The sequence below is a fragment of the Lycium barbarum genome, chromosome 3 (assembly GCF_019175385.1).
Source record: "Lycium barbarum isolate Lr01 chromosome 3, ASM1917538v2, whole genome shotgun sequence".
Lineage (NCBI taxonomy): Eukaryota > Viridiplantae > Streptophyta > Magnoliopsida > Solanales > Solanaceae > Lycium > Lycium barbarum.
This window is the reverse complement of record NC_083339.1, coordinates 141,878,425-141,901,059: the sequence shown is the minus strand read 5'-3', so window position 1 is coordinate 141,901,059 and position 22,635 is coordinate 141,878,425. Positions and strand designations below refer to the sequence as shown.

General features: G+C 33.8%; 3 protein-coding genes and 1 non-coding gene across 6 annotated transcripts; 3 read left to right on the top strand and 1 right to left on the bottom strand.

Moving 5' to 3' along the window:
* The first annotated feature begins 1,147 nt into the window (after positions 1 to 1,147).
* TRNAS-AGA (transfer RNA serine (anticodon AGA)) lies at positions 1,148 to 1,229 on the top strand. The gene has a single exon. It is a non-coding gene; the product is annotated as a tRNA-Ser (tRNA).
* On the top strand, positions 1,197 to 2,932 carry LOC132633134 (pentatricopeptide repeat-containing protein At5g61800). Its single transcript, XM_060349362.1, has one exon. It carries the CDS (start codon positions 1,343 to 1,345, stop codon positions 2,918 to 2,920), a length of 1,578 nt encoding a protein of 525 aa, XP_060205345.1. The 5' UTR covers positions 1,197 to 1,342; the 3' UTR covers positions 2,921 to 2,932.
* An 87-nt stretch (positions 2,933 to 3,019) lies between these two features.
* LOC132633135 (sucrose nonfermenting 4-like protein) lies at positions 3,020 to 10,746 on the bottom strand. 3 transcript variants are annotated; one of them, XM_060349363.1, is made up of 14 exons: positions 10,308 to 10,744; positions 10,018 to 10,105; positions 8,762 to 8,944; positions 8,479 to 8,613; positions 8,302 to 8,361; positions 6,670 to 6,759; positions 5,926 to 6,063; positions 5,490 to 5,631; positions 5,209 to 5,385; positions 4,505 to 4,568; positions 4,320 to 4,389; positions 3,794 to 3,890; positions 3,592 to 3,707; positions 3,020 to 3,389 (listed from the first exon to the last, which is right to left on the bottom strand). In XM_060349363.1, exons 1-13 carry the CDS (start codon positions 10,373 to 10,375, stop codon positions 3,616 to 3,618), a joined length of 1,404 nt encoding a protein of 467 aa, XP_060205346.1. In that variant the 5' UTR covers positions 10,376 to 10,744; the 3' UTR covers positions 3,020 to 3,389; positions 3,592 to 3,615. The 3 variants fall into 3 exon arrangements, 2 of the variants coding, with proteins under 2 accessions (XP_060205346.1, XP_060205347.1); XM_060349364.1 differs by having other exon boundaries at positions 10,018 to 10,167; positions 10,308 to 10,743; XR_009579582.1 differs by lacking the exons at positions 3,020 to 3,389; positions 3,592 to 3,707 and having other exon boundaries at positions 3,821 to 3,890; positions 4,484 to 4,568; positions 10,308 to 10,746.
* Positions 10,747 to 12,742: 1,996 nt separating this feature from the next.
* LOC132634318 (uncharacterized) lies at positions 12,743 to 15,122 on the top strand. Its single transcript, XM_060350585.1, has 4 exons — positions 12,743 to 12,900; positions 13,182 to 13,300; positions 14,183 to 14,464; positions 14,816 to 15,122. The coding sequence occupies exons 1-4, from the start codon at positions 12,883 to 12,885 to the stop codon at positions 14,865 to 14,867; spliced, it is 471 nt and encodes a 156-aa protein (XP_060206568.1). The 5' UTR covers positions 12,743 to 12,882; the 3' UTR covers positions 14,868 to 15,122.
* Positions 15,123 to 22,635: the final 7,513 nt, after the last annotated feature.

The window sequence follows — 22,635 nt, the reverse complement described above, 5'->3', positions numbered from 1 at the left end:
AATCTTGACAGATTTTGGAATCAAATCTTTAAATTTTCAAATTCTTGCTCAAATCTGATTTTGGGCTAAGATTTATATTTTGGTCTTTTCAAAATTTTTAAATTATATAAAAAAACCCCATCTATTTAGGGATAATGGAGCCTTTTTAGTTTAGGGATTTGAGATGCTTGTTCCTTGGAATTTGGAGCTGGTGGCCTATACGAATATCACAGTTGGACCTTGGCTATCATAATACCGTTTAGTCATTGTTTGAAAAAAAAAGTTCACCCAATTACTTTGATTCCTGCCTTAGTTTGGACAAACACTTGTCAGATTACTATCTACATGAAGGTTTAACTACTCTAGTTCCTTGCTTTCTTCTCTAGTATTCCATTAGCCCTCCCATACTTGTGTTGGCTTCGATTCCAGTGATCAAATGAATAAGCAAATCAGATTTTTTTTCCGTTGTGATAAGAACAAAACAAATATGGTTCGGTAGAGATCCTAATAGCTCAGTTGGTTGATTACTTAAATTTTCACCTTATTAGGGAGGGTTCGAATTTCACGTTGTAATCTCCTTCCCCATTTTCCCTTCCCCTATCCCTATGCAATCCAATTTGTTTAAAAAAAAAAACAAACAAATATGGTTCAAAGGCAAGAAAATATTTTTCTCTATAAACCAAACACTTATATCTATAAATACTGCATATTTAATTATATTGTCTTAATAATGATCATCATCTACAAATCTGCAAATCGATACAACGTGTTACCTTTGTAAGACTTTGAGTATGCACTTTCAAGCAAAAGAATAAACGGAATAGGATATAAGACTCCTTCCATCTTCGATTTGTCGTCTATTTATTACTCCTATCATGTCTTCATTAGAAAAATTGTAACTTTTGTTATCAGCAGTAGAGGCGAATGCAGAGTACCGGCATTAAGTTCATCTAAACTCAATATTTTCAACGCAGAATATAAATTTATATATAAAAATTCACACAAATTGTAACAAATAGTAGATATGCATACATAACTTTAAGAAATTAAGTTATACAACAACAACAAGCCCAGTATAATTCCATCATGTGAGATCTGAGGAGGGTAGAGTGTACCCAGACCTAATCCCCAGATAATTAAACTATTTAACACAAACGTTGATACCCGAGTGGACGTGCCGGAGTGGTTATCGGGCATGACTAGAAATCATGTGGGCTCTGCCCGCGCAGGTTCGAATCCTGCCGTCCACGTTTTTTTTTTCTCCGTTCTCCTTCGCTTTACTTGCCATCATTTCCATTCCAGGCTAACTGTGCTAGTTATGGTTTTGATTTTCATTTTTCCACAATGAAAAACAACAACTTCCATGGTTCAAATAAGGTACAACCAATCATTATCCTACTTGATATTCACACTAAAACATCAATGCAAAACCATTTCACAAATTCAACAAGTTCATGTTCAAGCCATTACCAATGGCCACCTCCTCTCTTTCAATAATTCCACACTTACCCTCACTCAAATCCTTCATTCTTTCACTTCCCTTCTTTCTTCTTCTCTTCCTTTACAACCCACCATTCAAAATCGCACTCATTATATCACCTCCATTTTCAACCTCATTAATAACCCATCAACTTTCTGTTACAACACTATTATTAGAGCCCATACACTTCTTTTTTCCCCAAATAATTCTTTTTTATACTTCATCAAAATGCGAAGAATTTCAGTTCCACCTGATTCACATACTTTTCCTTTTGTTCTCAAAGCTTGTGCTTTAATGAATTCTTTAATCTTGGGTAGGACCATTCATTGTCAAGCATTGAAGTTTGGGTTTTTAGTTGATGTGTTTGTGTGTAACAATCTTGTTCATGTGTATACTGTTAGTGGCGGCATTACTGATGCACATAAGGTGTTTGATGAAAGTTGTTATAGAGATGTTGTTTCTTATAATTTGATTATTGATGGGTATGTTAAAGGTGGTGAGATTGGGAAAGCAAGGGAAGTGTTTGATGAAATGCCTGTGAGAGATAAAGTTTCTTGGGGCACTCTTTTGGCTGGATATGCAAAAATGAACCAGTGTAAAGAGGCGCTTGAGCTATTTGATCGAATGATGTCGTTAAATGTGAAGTTTGATAACGTTGCGTTGGTTTCTGCTCTCTCAGCTTGTGCACAACTCGGGGAACTAGAAAAGGGGAAGACGATACATGATTATATTAAAAGGAAGGGGATTGCGATAGATTCGTACTTGTGTACTGGCTTGGTTGATCTGTATGCTAAATGTGGTTGCATTGAGGTTGCTAGGGAGATATTCGAGACAAACTTGGAAAAGAAGGTGTTTACTTGGAATGCTATGTTAGTTGGATTAGCAATGCATGGTCATGGAAAACTATTATTTGATTACTTTGAAAAAATGGTGGAGACTGGTGTTAAGCCTGATGGGGTGACTTTCTTGGCGTTGTTGGTGGGATGTAACCATGCTGGTCTTGTTCATGAAGCTAGGAGGTTATTCGGAGAAATGGAAGGGGTTTATGGTGTTTGTCGAGAACTAAAACATTATGGATGCATGGCGGATTTGCTGGCACGTGCAGGGTTGATTAAAGAAGCTACGGAGATGATAGAAGCGATGCCAATGGCTGGTGACGTGTTTGTCTGGGGCGGTTTGCTTGGTGGGTGTAGGATGCATGGGCACGTTGAGCTAGCAGTGAAAGCTGCTGAAAATGTGATGGAGGTGAAACCTGAAGATGGTGGGGTTTATTCAATCTTGGCGAATGTATTTGCAGATGCTGGCCGTTGGGACGACTTGGTTAATATAAGGAGAAGAAGAGACTGTGCGAAGATCAAGAAGAATGCTGGTTGTAGTTTGATTCAATTGAATGGAGTGACACATGAGTTTATTTCATGGGATGACTTGCACCCTCAAAGCGACGAGATATATTCTATTTGAAATTGTCTGCAACTCAATTTGAAGCAATATTTACTGCAATGAGAAGCATTAACAAGCTGAAAATTGAAATGGATTCTCAAATCATTTCCAACATGCTGATCAACAGAGGAACTAACAACCTTAACCTAAGCACATTATCAACAGCACTGTTAACTACATCAATCGTGCAAATATTCAGATTAATCACTGTTATAGGGAGGCAAATCAAGTGGCAGATTTCCTTGCTAAACTTGCTTCAATAAGTAGAAATAGGACCTTATATACTGGTTCAACTATAATAAGAAGAAATTCTTGAGTTACATCGTAGTCCAGGTTTTCTGTATTCTTTTTTTTCCTAGACAACACGAACTTCGTTTGTTGTGTAACAATTTTACACTGCTCTTCCACTCAGCTAAATGACATAGTGACAGCTTTTCTCTTTGAGCAATTGAGCTGCCATTACCAAGTCATCGTACTACTTTACTCCCACCTGTCAAATAAAACAATGAATTGTAAGTGCGATTAGCACAAACCATAAATAATGACCAAAAGGTAATTGGATCCAGTTCACTACTTTTCGTAAAAGTAACCTTTATGTTCGTTTAATAAGTCAACACTTCATACAAAAGTTTCATAATAAGCAAGTGCAATATATCATATGCAAATTGATTCACGAAGTATAATCTAAATACCTGTGAAATTGTACCAGAGAAATTTCAGCCTAAAATAAGATTAAACACATCTCTCAAAGTGATTATGCCTTCTACATGCCGGCTATTGGGATCAATGATCACAACCCGCCGCACAACTGAAACAAAAAGAAAAGGCGTTCAAACTACAAGATTATGATGCTCACAAGAAAAATGTCAGAAATAAAAAAGAAGCGGTACAAACTTGGATCTGAAAGGAGCTCCATTATCTTATACAGTGAATCAGAACGTGTGCATGTCCTACAACGATCACGGGATGCTTCATCTAGGACCTCCAGGGCCTGTAGCCAATTTCAAATTATTGCATTATATGCAGGAAAAAGTAAAAAAGCTTAGGTAACAACAGGATTACAACTTCCAAAAATCCTCTCCTCTGCGAATTTACACACAGTGATAGAATTTCCTTCATGCCTATGATGAACATCAACAATTCGCAACACTGTTTACCAAAAAAAAACTGCCAAGTACTTTTACCCATAACATCTGGAATTCATATGAACGAGTTACAAGAAAAGCGCAAAAACCAAATGGTAGGTAATAAGAGTTTAACCAGCTTCATATACCATACAAGTATCACTACCATTTAAGTCTTGATAGAGTAAAATTCTGTACGTCAAAGAACTGACAATGGAGACAAGTAGCACCTCGCTTATATTAGCAAGCATGATAATCTTGAGGAAAAAAGAGATGGTGGATTGCAAGGCACTTACTTGAGTCATTATCATCTGGTCAAGCCGAAAGCGTGCATACAAATTGCCTCTTGCCAAAGAGGTTATATCACTATGTAAAGACAGTCAAATAAAAAATCCTAAGGCTTTAACTGAAAAAAACACAACTTCAATGATGCTGAAAATAAAACATCTCAAGAATTTACCATCGGAAGCGCATGAATTACCTCCGAGAGTACACATTTATAAGCGCTCCATTATCATCAATGATGGGTATTGAGCTTATTTCACCTGTCAGAGCAAGATAACAATGTGCTTAGTATACATATAATTGATACTAACTAACAAAGAAAAAAGTTATGGTAATAACTAACATCTGGAGAGCGTCAAATTCCAGTAACAATAGGAAGAGTTTTCTAACTCAACTAAACAATTCCTATAATTGAGACGTGGAACGTTAAGTGGAAGGATCAGGACTGTATCACATGTTTAATACTACTAGTACATATGAATCCCCACTGGCATATAGACAAGGAATAAGATAGGGAGAGGGTTGGGGGTGGGGGGGAGGATAGAGAAACAGGGAAGTTAACTCTGCACCCTAAACTTTTCCAGGGAACTAGCTTGCGATTAGTGCATTATCACTAAACCATGAGTTTGAGGAATCCTAGCTATGAATTTATAGGCTAGGAGCCAATTGAATCCCAAAATATTTGTACTAGTGCAATACAAAATCCAGAGCAAGTAATAATTCCTATGTGAGTCTAAAGACACTGACACACAGTTGTGAACAGAAAAGATTATCAGATGCACCCGTTTCAGTAAACACAGGAAAAAAACTCAGAAACACAGGCTGAATTCTGTTTATCTGTGAGGAAGTTACCCTGGAGAATTCTGTACTGCTCATAACAATTAAAATACATTTTTGTACCTTCTATTAATAATTTAAGAGCAGAACCAAGGAGATCTCGGCTGTGTAATGTCAATAACACACGGCTGCTTGCCCTTCCACCAACTTCTCTCGCCCAGGTGCCTAATGGAAGATTACCCACTGGTTGTTGTAGAAGAGGCAGATAGTCTAGAGAGTGTCTAAAATGCCTGCACGTGTCTAAGGTTTTCCAAGGAAATTAAATGAAACCAACATAAGCCCTTGCAAAAACATTTGAGGGGAAAAAAACTGCATAAGTGAAAGCAAGTTATAGGCAAACACACGGTTTAATATTCCAGCAAGGCATGCAGTATGCAACAACTGCGAACATGACCCGTCTTCTGCTGAATGTAAAACTGGAACTGCAGATATCTTATTTTGTAATAATGTTAGCGCCACGTCTTTCAGTGACTCATCAGGATCAGCCTGTGATTGCAGAGAAAAAATGAATATAATGAATAGGATTCAAGATAAAAGCTGCTGTAAGAGAAAAGAAAGACAAATTTCTCATGGTTAGATAACCTGCAATTAATTAAGGAAATAACACCCCCCCCCCCCCCCCCAACACACACACACACAAAACCCAAAAAAAAAAAAAAAAAAAAACCGCCAAAACCTCCAGCGAGAGACATGATAAACAAAAGCAAAAACATTAATATTCCAACAATTAGAAGAGAAGGATAGTTAGCTAATACTCCAGCTACGCATAAGATTATATACTTGCAGTAACACCGTTCTGTTTGGAGGTATCATAGCCCCTGACACTTCTGCATGCAGTTGGAATTTTCTGTATTTCCAAACTGAAACCGTGTGCATTTCAAGATCATCGTTGGTCAGCATTGAATGACCTTCGTGGAGCTGCGGAAGTAAGTAAAATCTTAGGCGTGACATATAGGAAAGAAGCATAGATGTAGTAGATGACAATGCACTAATGTTATAAACAGCAATTCTAAGAATCAAATTAACATTAATGATGAAAAGTCTAATGCATAGACAGGAGAATTCAACTAAGCAGAGTTATGGAATAGAAAAGAAGGGCAATCATTTATTGTGAATAAATCATTAAACCATACTATATCGGTTCTCCCCATAAATACAATGCAAGGAATATTCATCTGAAGATTTATGATCCTCAATGAGCATAGATGGTCACTTCATTTCAACTATAAATAAAACATAAGTCTGTGACATATAATTCACTCTCCACTATTTGCTACACTTGAAAGATCAAATGCTTGCCATGAGTCGGGGGGTGGTGTTCCTCCATTGACAAGCAACTTATTAGCATATAAAAAGGTACTTTCTAAGGTTTTACTAAAAAATGGATTTTGATTACTAGATAATAAGAACCAAGCCAGAAAACGTTTCCTCAAAATATTCTCCTCTGGCTTATTTTCATCACTTGAATTCATAGCTCAAAAATTCAAAACTTGTTGCTAGTAATGCTTAGCAGCTTAACAGTACCTTCAACAAGATCAAAATGAAATCAGAAGCAGTAAGCATTCCCGAGATCATCGCATTCCGCTCATCCCAAAGAGGCATCACTGCAAGTCCCTAAACATGTATTTAACTAGTTAACTTTAAATAATTCCAACCATAAAGCAAAGTCAACATGTAACTTGAATGGAGGAAAAAAGTGTGAAACAAATCATTAAAGACAGAGAAATACTATTTTTAGTGCAAGTAGGACAGCAGGAACTCCTACAGGATAATAGAATTTTTCAACTATACCTGCCATGTGACCTGAGGTCAGGGGTTCAATCCGTGAAAACAGTCTCTTGCAGAAATGCAAGGTAAGCCTGCGTACAATAGACCCTTTTGGTCCGAACCTTACCCGGACCCCGCACATAGCGGGAGCTTAGTGCACCGGGTTGCCTGTGGCACAATTGAATAGATGCCCAACCAATATCTAGGGGCATTCTTTGGCAGATTTGCCAGCACTGAATAACATTTTTCCTTTCCTATGTTTTCTTCAATGAAGTTAACCCAACGAATAGATTATCCAAAGCACTACAGGCTAAAGGAAAGACACTCACATCCCGATCACAGAGACTTGGCAAATGAATATTAGACAGCTATATTCCACAACCTCCAATGTAGGAATATCTGACATAGAAACGGATAAGGTGCCATACTATACATCTTCGTACTTGTATAAAAAGAAGTTCTCCACAAGTCACTTTTTGGAATAGGCCATATATGCAAGATTTCAGAGGGTAAGCAAAGCGGCTTCACAATAACTTATCGTTTAAGGAAAACTAGGGTCTCCATATTTTCTATTGCATGCAAATCTCTAATAACTAAAAGAACTCGTGGAAACCATCAAACAATGGGGTAAGACTTAGTCTTAACCACAATTAGTTTATGTATAATGGATCTTCTATTTCCATTATGTTCTGTTCTTCGCTAAGTCCACATAAATTCTGAAAAAGTGAATGACTTTTTAGACAATATGTCTCCACGTAATTGTAAGTCTATTTTGTATGTCAAAGAAGTCAGGTTTGGTCCTTCGGGTAGCAACCCCACGGATATTGGACTGCGAGGTGAGTAACTATGTCCGACAATTATTTGCCAATCCACGCAATTCAATAACAATAACAAATCAAATTAATAGATGCATCTCAGATGGCAAGCCATTTCAAAATCAAGAAATTTCTCTTTCTTAAGTTTAATATTTGTTCGAATTGACACTTTAGATCCAAATAGATCTAATCTTGTAAATTAAAAGCTCTTTTTTTAATTTTTTATACTGCAGTCCTGAATTTGTCTTTATCATAAAGCTCTTTCTTTTATCAAACCTCCAATCATCATAGTGCAACATTTAGGAATTGATGCATTTGAATGTCTAGTAGGGCATGGTCAAACCATTACAAAGGACCTTCACTCATCGTATCCAAAATATTAAAATAACGTAGTTTTGAAAGTGCAGAAAAGGTTCTGTTGATTAATTAATCAAGTCCATGATAAAAATGTATAATTTTTGAAATAAAATCTTGGTAACTCATATGCAAATCTCTAAGACAAATTACAACTTCCAGAATTTGCTTGAACAAGTGCTTGTGGTTAGCTACAACCTTGAGTGATAGAAAACCAAACCTGTTCATACATGATATGAAAAGCCTGTTTCACAGCCACTTCAGTATCTAATGCAAAGACCTATCAGCGAAGAATCATCAATTAGGTAATCCCAATTAGGTAATCAGTAAAATTAACTAGAGATATTATCAAGTAAAGGCATAATATAAGGGGAAGCATAGATAAAGACTGCCAAACCTTTCCTGAACTTGGAATCAGCTCATATGCTTGGAAAGATGACAAGAATATGAATAGACGATGGCGGGAAACATTTATTTCATTGTTTGACAACTGCATGACTGGTTTAAGCTGTAGTCCGCGTGATGATGAAGCCTGGTTAATATGACAAAGAAATTATACAAAATTAAAATGTGAAGGAAAATGGTTGGATGAAATCATTATGAATAGTTGTCAGAATGAAGGATGAAAAACGAAGTCATGAACTATATCAGGTAAGAAATTCTTTCTGGTCACCACTGACCTCTAAATACATATTTCTAGCAAAACCCGAGACCATCATCGACTGAGCATCCTCTCTCGGTAAGGCAGAAGGCGTGGAATCCGTGTCCTTCACAAATACTAAGTTGTTGATTGCACCATACTCATCCTGAACACAAAGCTTTTCCTGGTCGACTTGCCAGATGCCATCAACCAAGAATTTGTACTGCATAGTTCATTTGTAGCCAATAAGTTCAACTCCGTACAAAATGTGCACTTTCCTTTACTAAACCAGGTGTGTCTGTGTATGTATTATATGATCAGTAACAGCTATAATATGTAAAACTTCATGATACTCCTTATCTTGTGAGGTTTGCTAAATGGTTAGCTTGTTAAGAAAATAAGGATGTTCCTGAAAATCAAATTATTTACCAGATTAGACAATTAGACACAAATCACACAAATTAGTATCAGTAAAACAGCAGCCAAAGCGTCAAAACCAAAGAACACTACAATCCTCGGAAACTAGACATGAAAAATCATCAGCAAGAGAAAACCCAATGCTTGTACAATAGTAGGGACTTAGTAGCTCAGTTGGTTGGCTACTTGAACTTTCACCTTGTTAGTGAGGGTTCGAATCCCCACATTGTAATCCCCTCCCCCATTTCCCCTTCCCCTACCCCCTATGTAATAAAAACAATTTTTTTTATTTTAAAAAATAAAAATCCCTGTACAATAATACTAAATCTGGGAAATTTTGTTTACATGCCTAAGTATTTGCTTATACTTAGACGCTAATAAGCACATTGATGCATCTGTCTTAGAGGCAGTTAACGGTAAGATGGATCGCTAATAAGCACGTTGATGCATCTGTCTTAGAGGCAGTTAACGGTAAGATGGATCACAGTTAGTAATAGCATATCTGCTGGAGTATTCCCTCAATCTCAATTTAGTTAACTCAGTTTCAGTTATAATCCATCCATATCATAGCAAGTTTCCCACACTGTATCTTTTCAGCGTAGACCTGCTATCTTATCAACTTACCTTCCATCTTTTACACATATAGCTATTTTTTTTATTTTTTTTTATTTTTTTGAAACTGGTAACGTAACAGTTACACATATAGCTATTATTTAAAATATCATTACCTAGCCTAATTATAAGACATAAACTTTGAAGGAGGGAGTAAATTTGTAAGACAAAAATGTCATCGAGCTTCCCTTTCTTTTGATTTTTAGGTCAACTTTACACGGAATCATAGCTAATTACACAATCATCACATTAAAATTGAAGGAATACCTTATGATATCCTGGTGGAAGATCAACATTCCTCTGAAAAACGACGGCCGAACCTTCCACCAAATTCATCAGTATCTGCTCACTCCAGCTGCACCACTCATATTGAGTAAATATCTCAAAAGTTCACTCAACTATGCGAAATTATCAACTCTGTTTTGTATCAATAAACTCAGCTTCAAAAATTTCGCTTATAAAATCACTCAGCTGTTAATAGTCACTTAACAACAAACATGTAAACTGCACTTTGTCCAATCATAAAATAGTAGTTGCAATTGAGAAATGGAAATTACCCATTAAAGGAACCACAAAGAAAAACTTGAGTACCACCATAGCGCCATGTAAAAGTAACTTGTACCATTTCCTCTTCAGACCCTAAACTTCAATTCTGTGATTTCGTATATATACATGGTTTACGGGGATACAATCAACGAATCAGACACAAAAAAAAAAATAAAAAAAAACCAGTGGAAATTCCAGAGGAAAAAGGGAAATGGTGGAGCAAAAAAGCATCGGTATATCCGAATAACAAGAAGCCAGCGAAGAGGGGAAATTATATTTAAAGAAAAAATGTAACTATGGATACGACATTATAGTAGTATACTATGATTTTTGTGTGGTTTAATGTTTGTTGAGATAGTTACAGAATTTCTCCATTGGTTCTCTTTTCTTTTTCAAAGTTTTTTTCGATTTGTCATTTAAATTGTTTGGCTTTAACTAGCAAGAAATTTTAGTTTCTCTTTCATATGTCCATATGTGTTTGTCCTTTTTGATCTTTTGATGTGCATGATTGTATTGTAAGTTAGTGTTTGAAAATTACATTCATTCTGTAAAATTACTTTTCATACTTTTTCCACACATCAAAAAAACATCGTTTTCCAGTTTATAGAACGGACAAAGTGATTTTCTTGGGGTAAGTTCATAATAATTTCTTAAATATACTCGTGAATAATTTTAGTTATCTAAGATTGTAAGAATGGATACTTTTAATCTCTAGCAAAAAATTTTAACAAATATTGACGCTTAGATTTTATGAGAAATGCTAGAAAAAATAGACTTAGTTAACATGAAATTTAAATTTAGAATTTGCAATTGAGTTTTATGTCAACCCAATATCGCATTTGAACGTAAACTTTTCACATGAACTTATTTGGATACCATTTTTTAATTTATATTTAATTTTTAAATTCATTTCACGTCTATCCATTTTGAAACAACTTCAAATGCACGGTGTCAGAAAGCGATACATAACTGAAATTCAGATATTTATGCCTAGATTCAAGCAAAATGGTTGAGCTTCAACCATATGTGTATGAACTTCCGGCAACACCAACTGAACTTCAGTCATGTGTGTCTGAACTTCAGTCATGTGTGTCTGAACTTCAGCCATATAAAACTCTATTCGAAGTTGGCTAGACTTGCAAATTTTTATGCACTATGAATATGGTTTAAATGATGGTCCTAAAATTGGACATGTGTGCACTTCGGCCCATTTGGACGTTGCTAGATTACAAGTCCATAAGCCTAATGTTAATCTATATGTGATTTGTCGTTCCAGATCAGTAGATCAACCCAAACTTTTTTTTTGCGCGGAATTCCATCAAAAGGACTGGTCTTTAGACGAGAGGGATTGCTCATGTGGTAAGCACTCTCTACTTTCAACCCAAAAGTTGTGAGTTCGAGTCACCAAGGGAGCGAAGGAGGGGCTCCTGGGGGGAGGGGTATAAAAATAAATAAATAAATAAAAACAAAAAAAAAAAACTGGTCTTTAATTTTTGGCCCTCAAATTGGTGGTCTTTAATTTTTGGCCTTCACTAAAAGCTTCTTGGTTCAAGGTTCGAATCCTCCCTCACTCAAAAATTAAAAAAAAATATTGCAACGCATAAGTTGGGATTCACAAGGTGTAAGTTGAGTTTCAAACTCAGCCTTAAGGCAAAAAAATAATAATATATATTTGCTGTAATTTTACAAACCTTTGCCTTAAGGCCTAACTTTGGGTAAAAGTTAGGTTAGGCCTTAAGGCCTAATTTTGGATAAAAGTTTGCCTTAAGACAAACTTTTGCCTTACCCAACTTATGCCTCGAGAATCCCAACCTATGCCTTGTGAATTTTTTTTTTATTGAGCCTGGATTCAAACCCAGGACGTCGGAATATTACGCGAAGACCACCAATTTGAGGGAAAAGAATTAAAGACCACCCCCAGCGAAGGACATTCCTGCAAATTGTCCCCCAACCCAAATATTCATTCAAGCCCATGATTTCAAAGGGAATATTCGCGGTCATTTGCAGTTTTGACCTATTTTGTGCTGGTCATTAACTTTTGTCCCTCGAGACAAATACTTTTTTTGCTGAGCAAAAGTTTATATTTTTCTATTAAAATATTCTATATGTTATGCTGACGCTTTTAAAGAACTTATGTCTCGCTATCTATAATTTCAATTTTGAAGGACCAAAGATCAGCCATTTGAAGGCCAAAAATGAAAGACCGGCCCATTCGAAGACAAACTGTGCAATTTCTTTAGTATTTATCCGTTCTGGATACTATCGCTTAATAAAGTGATAATCTGATAAAGATCACTTGGTAACTTCAGGAGACTTCCATGTCTATAGAAAGGACGTGGACTCATTCTCTAGTTGACAGTTGACGCATGGCCAACTCTCATTTGGTAAAATCATAGTGCCCTTGTCCTGTTATGTCCTAGGTGTCTCCCGAACCCTCTGTCCTTCAACTATTTAATGGACCATCACAAGTGCAAATGTGATCGACCACAATTAGCAATTCGATTTTGTAAAGTCATACACCGAGCTTCGAATCATATTCCAAATCTATCTGACTTTTTACTTCGATCTACATAAATTGTTCTCTCTATGGCTTTTAGATCAGTGGTAAGATCCAATTTCCGTTGTAGTGATCATGAATGTTATTCCTTATATGCTCGTTATCGAAAAAAATTATTTTGCATTTGCGCACAATTGATAGTAATCTTGTGATGCTTCTTTACTCTCATAAATTGGTGGTCTCAAGTCTTACATTTTTAGATCTACCAAATATTTTGTCGACTAATTTGTGATGAAAAAAGAAGAAATCGTGTGAGACAGGAAATAAACATTTTTCCTGATTATTTGTCTTAATAAACTAAAAGAAAGGCTATCTTTCGATGTTGCAGTCTTCTCTAAAGTCCGCACTGAATCAGTTGAAGGGAAGCTCATCACTAAACTACGCAACAGCTGCCACTTCAAAACTTAAGGCAGCTTCTCCCTTCCAACTCAAAGAGACTGTGCCCAAGTAAGATCATCGCTCTACTCCATAAATTTCTCCTTCTAATTTGTAGCTTGATAATTGGTTTTACGATCTTTATAAATTAGAGTTGAAATTATATACAGTCAAACCTCCCTATATATGATTGGGTCTAAAATTTTTTTTATAGAAAATGACAGTTATACACCTGTAACAGTATTGACATATAAATAATATTTCACTTTTATAGGTAAAAAAAATGCATAAGATCTAAGTTTAATTTTTAATTGTCAAATTTTAAGCTTAATAATCACACTTTGTATAAGGGAGGAAGATCGCTCAATGATGAAAATATATATATTCATATAATATTTTTTTTGTTGGATAGTCTATTAAATGATCAAATATTTGAGTAAAAAATTCTATACGTATTATTGGTAATTATAGATATTTTATTTTTATAAAGGTGGCTAATTATTATATTATCAAAAAAAAAAGTAGAGTATTGTTATAAAGTTAGTTGTTGTTGTTATAAGTAAAATGTTATTATAAAGAAGTAAAATATAACATAAAAAATTCGTTTCGGAAAAAGTTGATTGTTATAGACAGGTGTTGTTTATATGCCGGTGCCGTTATAGAGAGGTTTGATATATACTGTTAATGTATATAGTCTATTCCACTGTCATATACAGGTAAGCCTCTTTAAAATGTGAATTCTTAAGTTTGAAAATAAGATTATTTACTAGTTATAACAAGAAAAAATAAGCTAATAGGAGTAATGTAAAAATTTCTTACACTAATGATGTCCTCCATTTTATTACACGTATGTATAGATTTTAATTTTTTCTTTCTCCAATATGTATAGTTCAAGATAGATATAAGGGATTCAATTGAACCTGTTTGCTCTAAATTGGCCTGTGATAATGTCAGGTCCCGGAAAGGAGACTTTGTGCCAGTATGTGTAGCTCTAGGGATGATCGGACTATCTGCGAGTTTCGGGCTGCACACGGCGATGCATCAGCTGAGGCGAGCCCCTAATGTATATGTGAAGAAATCAAGAAGGGAAACTCTGCCAGAGATAATGGAACCAGAACATGTTGCAGAAGAGGCCGAAAAGTTTGTCAATAAATCATTATTCCGAAAGGTGGCTCACATTCAGGATCGTGCTAGCAGGCTTGTCATTCCTGATCCTCGTGGCGACGTTTATACTAAGTTAGTACTAAACCTATTAGTAATTTAGTATTACTCGACTTATTTGCAATTCGCTCTTTCCCAATCTGTTTGGCACAAATTTGACCGCAAATTCGAACATGAAAATTAAATTTTATAAATAAAATTATATATTTAGAAATTACTTAAAAATATTATAAGTCACAATAATCGATAATTCAATTATTTATTATAAGGTACTGTATATAAAAAGATTGTAGCAAGGGAGTACAAATATGATTCTTGAAATTTGAAAAATGTCAACTAGGAAGGAATAATAATTGCTTTTCAATTTCTTTTTTCGTTTAATAAATATGGAATAGGGGTGGTACTTATTAGCAATTTTTGTTTCAGGAAGCCAGGTGTGGAGGCCTTGAAGACTATAGGAGTGGATCCGAGTCTGTAAATTAATCATAGGCTTTGTGGTTGCCTTTGGTTGTATTTTAGAGTTTATTCTCTAATTAATTCTGTAATACGATCCGAAGACGATGAACTATATATGAGTAAAATCCATGTAATAGATCTGTAGATTTTTAAGTTTACATGGTGATATCCATGATATTGTGTGCGTATATTACTTCACGAGTGAATGTACTTTAAATATGTTTATAATTTTGTGAATACTTATAGTAGTACTGATGCCACTGGCCTACTTTTCTAATGCATGTGTGATCCGTCTCTTTCTTTCTCAATGGAAGACTTTCGAGGACTCTGCTATTGAACACGTTAACAAAATTATACAATAGCCACCTACTTCTACTTTAGATTTTAAAGGGACAAACTCTCTTCTTTTAATTTTCTTCTAAATTTATCTACCTAAGGATATGGTGGTTAAGGCGTTGGGCTTTGATATATGCCCGTTCATTGAAAGCAAGTAAAGAAAGACAGAGAGAAGTGCCTTTACCTCAATCACGTTTTACCATAGTTTAGAAGGCAATTTCAAGATTCGCCTCGGGGCGGGACACTGGTAAAATGTTTCGGAGCTCGCGTGCGGAGCTTAATTTTTGTGAGGTTTACGCCCTAAGCGCCTGACTGTTCGCTCTAAACACGCCTAACGTTTAACGTTCGGGGCTAGTTTAACAGTTCTTACATAAATTATATGTTAAATTCCTTAGTTAAAATCATTGAACCTTATAATTCTTTAACAAATGAATGATACTTAATAGTTTTTTATCTATAAAAATAAAAAGATTGGATTTAACTCAATTAAGAAGTTATAGTAGTGTATATTTACTATTTGAGAATATCGTGAGGTGAATATCATTTTATATTTCTCTTAAAATTACATTATCGAATTGTACATTTTCACTTATCATTGGTCTTTTGTCGTATGTATCAAAATTATCATATTTTATTATTTCGCTATTTGAAAGTAATTTTATTTTTATTCATGAAGGAGTTATGTTTTAATTATAATACTAATAATGTTTATTGATTATTCGCTTATAGGGAGATAAAATGAAAAATATGATAGTAATATTGTTTTGAGAAATTGTGATTTTTCATTGTTTGAAAGTGAAGATGTTAGAGTTGATTTGCATTTCATAATAGCTTTTATTTCATTGTATCGTTTATACTTGTTTGGGTCAAAATTCGTATTTTACCCAAATAGTTAAATTTGTTCTAAAGTTAATTACAGTTGGTAGTAATTTGATACAGATGTTAAAATTAACACATGCAAGTTATTTAAAGATTAATAAAGAATAAGTAAATAAAAGAAAAAAGTAGACTTATGCCAATTGTGATGAACAAGAGTAATGGATTTCCACGTTCCCAAGAATGAATAAGAACTTGATGATAACAGAATAATGATAATGATAATAAGCAGAGAATAATAATCAATAATAGTGTATTCTTTCAGTTAGTATTGGATGCTTAGGTATTCAAGTGAAAGTTCTATTTATAGGTCTCTAGTCCTAGCTGGTGCCCTTCTCGTTGTATGTATGTAACGACAATCATTAATTGCTGAAATAATGATTGTCATTTAATTTCTTGATTCTGGCCTTTAGGAACCGTTTTGCCGTTACTACATTAATTCTATTTTAATGCTCAATCAAGAGGGTCTTGTGTGTTGTTTCCGTTGATGCTCTCTTCGTTGACCATATTATCAGTATCAGCTACCTTTCCGTGAATGCTTTGCTCGGAATTACCACCTGATTTCTCTACGTCATTGTATAAACTGAAATGTGTCGACTACATATTAGTCCACGTGTTAGGTTCGATTTTTTTCCCATACAGATAGTCCCTCAATTTTTCAAGTTCATCACAAAGATGTTCCCGATAAATTGTCTTGCCGATTTTCATTAATCTTCCCTTGATTAGTCATTTGAATCTTCTTATCGTGGAATAGGAAACGCTATAATTGATGTAGGATCGTGGCCCACTGACGTGATGGATACGTGGCACAACCGCAGAAGTTGAAAAGACTCGCGTTAATGATGAAGTCAAACGTGGAGCACATGGCCGTTACCGTGCCCTTTATTTTCTCGTCATTTCTCAAGGTAATGATGGCGGTTTTACCTTCTCTATAAAAGTTTAAATTTTACCTTTTTATTATTTCATCTCAAATATTCCGCTCCAAAACTCTCAACTTCAAATTCCTTTGCTTCTTTTCCTTCTTCTTCAATTTCTTCGATTGCTTCAATTCCTACCCATGTCTTCTCCTTCATCTTCTCAAAATATTTCATCAGAAAAGACTGTCATTGTTGACGCTTTTCCTCCCCATGTAGCCGCTGAAAAACCTAGGAGCAGATTGCCTCCTAAAAAATTTATGGGTGACGCTATAGCTGCCGCTGCTACTCCCAGGCCTTCATCTTCATCAACTTCTGATGTTGGTGATAATGAAACTCATATGGTTAATGTGAATCTGCCTTCTATTGATAGTGTGATTCCGAAGAATCGTTCACATACTACAAATTTAAAGATTGGTCTTCCAAAAGGCGATTGTTGACACCCAATTTTGACCCGCCTTTCTTTTGATTTATTTCTTCGAGCTTCTAAATTAGTAATAAATCAAATATCTTAGCTTTTACCATTTTTACTAGTTACTATCGCTATTATTATTATTAGTAGTAGTAGTAATAGTAGTAGTACTACTACTACTACTACTACTACTATTATTAGTAGTAGTAGTAGTAGTTAGGGGTGGGCATGGTACGGTATGGTTCGGTATTTGAAAGTTCGGTACGGTAATTTTGGTTTTCGGTTTTTAAAAATACTATACCATTACCGTACCAAATTAGTTCGGTTTGGTTCGGTATTTTAAAGTTCGGTTTCGGTATTTTACGGTACGGTAAATCGGTACCATAGTTTGTCCGACTTCGACTTACATATACTCATATCGTGGAGAATTATGACTTCCGCTACTTAAGAAACATCTCAATTATTATGTACTAAACACCTTATACACGAAAAAATATTCAATAGAAAGTACAACCAATCCCCTTCGTAAATCAATTACACAAAAAAGACATTTAAATGAAGATAGAGTAGTCAAAGTTCCAACGTTTAAACAATTAGTTTTCTAATAATACTAGTTTATATATTTGTTAGTTTTATAATACTACGATATATGAATTTTATATGTAATTATATACTTCGGTATGATATTCGGTATTTCGGTATTTTCTTGATGAATACCGAATACCGTACCGAATACCAAACTTTTTAAAAATGCATACCAAATACCGTACCAAATACCATAATATCGAAACCGCGGTATAAAAAATTTCGGTTTCGGTATGGTAATCGGTATCTACCATACCATGCCCACCCCTAGTAGTAGTAGTACTACTACTACTACCACTGCTACTAATGCTACTAATATTATTATTATTGTTATTATTATTATTATTATTATTACTATTTTTGTTATTATTATCGTCATTTTTGTATCAGAATCATGATGTCGCTGTAACATTCTAATCATCTTTCGGAAAAAGGGCATTACATTTATTATATGTAATTAAACGATAACATTTACTTACTTTTAAACTTTATAAATATTTTTTATTTGAGTACTAATAAATATATTTTTTATATTAAGTAATATTTTAGCACGCGTTAATATATAATTAACTAAAGAGCGTCTTTCATTCAAATTTAGAAGTCTAAAGAAATATAAGAAGAAAGGTATTTTAAATTCAAGAATTGAGACCAAAATCTATTCCTAAACAAAATCCCAAAAGGTTTCAGCAATTCTGCCCAATAACTATCCAAAACGCAGCCCAAACAACTCCAAATAGACCCCAATCGGCTAGCCCAATTAATTACCAAAAATACCCAAAACTGGCCCTAAATATTAGCTACCCTAATCTACTCACCAGCCGTTCTATCTCTCTCCCTTCTCTATTGCCATTTTCATGCTAAGTTGCAGCTTTCCTCAGCCATGGACAGGTTTTGTCCATCCCATTTCGCATAAGATTTGTCTCTACATCTGCTTACCCGTGCTTCAGTGTTCGAATAGAGGATTTTCCCGTTCCATGCTTCAAGACACCTCAACTCCTTCCAATTTCAAACCAAATCTCACAAATTCGGGCAACATCTGAACCAAATCACGTGAAAGATCGCGAGTTCGGCCAAACTCCAAACGTTCGGATTTCAAACCCTTTGACTCGATTTCAAATCCCAAATAATTCAAAATCCCACCCAAAGCACCACTCTAAGAACCCTAATTTGTATCTATACTAGACGGCTTATGCCCGTGCTGCGCACGGGCCCAACACTTCGGATTATAGTGTATCTATATATATGTAGTTGTGTTTAGATAGTGATAATATATATTTTATATATATATATATATATATATATATATATATATATATATATACTATGTTCAAAATACGATTAATATAACATTGTAGTTTGTGCTCCGTATCTAAAACTTTATTTTATTCGTGTTTGCTACGAAAATTTATTAATACTTTTTAAAAGAGAAGACTTGTTTAAAAGAAAACTATTTTCCTCTCTTTGAGATAAAATAATGGCAATATTTAAGCATCAGTTGATACTTTCAATTTTAATTCAATTAATTTAAAAGTGTAAAATACTTATTATTTTTTATCAAATTTTGATTTGGATAATTTTAATTCAAATTATTAAATTAATTTTACATGTTTAAAACGAAACAAAGTAGAAATTAATTTTCTATTTAAACGAAGAAATGCTATTTTTTAATTTTTGGTAAATATTCTCGGTTTAACTCATTTTACTTGTCATGATGTCTTTTGCATGATTTTTTAATTTTTAAGGAAACATGAATTAGAATTATAATTTGACTAATTTACCTTATTCATTATTTGATCTTCATTTGATATTAATCTCTTTTCACATTTGTTAGAGTAAGAATAAAAATAAAAAAGTAATTAAATTGTATCTTATTTTTTAAATATATATATATATTAAGTATATTTATTTTAGTAAATATAACAAATAAATGACATGGCGGAATAGCAAATACAACAATTAAATATTTTGAAGAAAAATAATAATATGGGGTCCATGTTTTTTGCTGTGCAATAATTTCATTTGTTTTCACTAATGGGTTAATATGCATGTGGCAATGAATCCACTATTATTGACTTGATGAGGATACTTTGGGAATTATATGAATATTGTTTGATTTTTTAATATATGGGGTGCACGTTTTTTTTTTGACGTTGCCTTTTTTTTTTTTTTAATACGGGGTTCACTTTTTTTTTCATGAGTTTGGAGAGGGTGGGTCCACTTTTTTTTCATACGTTTGGAGAGGGTGGGGTTCACCTTTTTATTTATTTTTTATTTTAAGAGTGACTGTCGACGAAGCATGGGCAAACCGATGCTTCTATATAGTAGAAAAATAGAAATATAATAAAGTATTTGTATCTACTTTTTAGAAGAGTTGGTAATATAAAGTATAAAACGTCATTTTTTTGCCCTTAAATAAAAAAGTGGGTGGGACCACAAAGAATTTTTTTACCCTTAAATAAAAAAGTAGGACCGAACACGGACGACGATCTTACCTCTATAAACCGGCTCTTCTATATAGTAGTAATAGTAAAGTAATACATATAATTTTTTTATCAAATTTTGATTTAGATAATTCTAATTCAAATTATTATATTAATTTTACATGTTTAAAATGAAACAAAGTAGAAATTTGATTTTCTATTTAAATGAAGAACTTCTATTTTTTAATTTTTAGTAAATATATTTTGTTTAACTCATTTTACTTGTCATGTTATTTTTTACACGGTTCTTTAAGGAAACGTCAATTAGAATTATAATTTCACTAATTTACCTTATTAATTATTTGATCTCCATTTAATATTATTTTTTCTTTTATGACATTAATCTCTTTTCACATTTATTAGAGTAAGGAAAAAATGAAAAAGTAATTAAATTCTATCTTATTTTAATACATAAGTACTTTAAGTATGTTGCTGTACAATAATTTCATTTACTCTTACTAATGGGTTGATACGCATGTGGCAATGAATCCATCATTATTGATTTAATTGTTTGATTTTCTAAGCATTTTTTTAACATTGTTTATTTTTTTAATATGAGATTCACTTTTTTTTTTTAATATTGCTTGATTTTTTTAATATGGGGTCCACTTTTTTTTTCCCGTGAGTTTGGATGTGGTGGGTTCCACTTTTTGTTTTTTTTTTTTTTTAATACTGGTTGGTGTTTAATATGGGGCCCAAAATTTTTTTAACATTGTTTGTTTTTTTAATATGGGATTCACTTTTTTTTTTTAATATTCTTGATTTTGTTAATATGGGGTCCATTTTTTTTCCCGTGAGTTTGGATGTGGTGGGTTCCACTTTTTTTTTTTTTTTAATCCTGGTTGGTGTTTAATAGGGGCCCACATTTTTTTTTAACATTGTTTGTTTTTTTAATATGAGATTCACTTTTTTTTTTTTTAATATTGCTTGATTTTGTTAATATGGGGTTCACTTTTTTTTTCCGTAAGTTTGGATGTGGTGGGTTCTACTTTTTTTCTTCCTTTTTTTTTAATACTGGTTGGTATTTAATATTGGGCCCATAATTTTTTTTTAATATTAGTTGTTGTTTAATATATATGGGACCTATAATTTTTTTTAATTTTAGTAGTTGTTTTATATATATGAGGCCCACAATTTATTTTATTTTATTTTATTTTAGTTGTTGTTTAATATATATGGACCCACAAATTTTTGGAGAAGGTCTGGAACCAACGCTTCACCACAAAAACTCTGCTGCTCATATACAACTCTCTTTTGTTTTTTAACACCTTAAAGCACTGCTGTTTTTCTTCATTATTCCACTCTAAAAGAGTTAGTGATTGGTCGAGCGGAGCGGAGTTGAAGTCGAGGCCGACGTGCGATGTGTCCCAGTTCACTGCACCCCAAAAAGGTCAGTCTATCAAAAAAAAAAAATCTTCTCCTTATGTTTTCTTCACTGTGGAAGCCTGATAAACTAGTTGGACTATGAAACAGAATTATGTGGTAGATCTCATTTGCTTAGAAATCTTGTTGTCAGGAAAGTTATTATGCTGACCGTGTATTAATCAAGCCATACATGATAAATGTTTCTTCTTAATGTCTATATATGGTGAGGTCTGTGGATGGTAAAAGGCATTAAAATGTTGGTCATGCTTGATCTTTGATGCTGCTTAAACGCAATATATGATTATGTGTTTAGTAGTCTCATTAGGAATCATATTATAGATTCTTTCCAAACTAACTAAAAAAAATCATGTTCCTAGGTGTTTATTAGTCCCCTGTTCCTATTTAAATATTGTCGAAAGACCGTGTAGGTATGTTTATTAATATGAGTTCTTGGTTTTCCTAAAATTCCTAAAGGCGTTAAATGGATTCTAGCTAATAAAAATGCTTATTTATTTGAAAGTCACATGTAAACGTGTTTTCCCATACATGTTCCCTATGGTTCATCTGAAATTTTGTGTTATGAATCCATTGGCTATCAAAAAGAGATGCTTTTATGGAAATATATTTTGCTTAAAAAAAAAAAAACTTCCTTCAGGGCTTTCTTTGTTCTTGCATATAGTATGTGGTGAGTTATTGGTAAAAGTGTAGTTTATTTTTAGCTTGTTGATTAGCTAACTTAAGATGTGATTATTGAATACTTATGAAGATTTTAGATGAAACTCCGCTGTCTGGTTGCCCAATCTTTGTCATTCTAATCTCTCC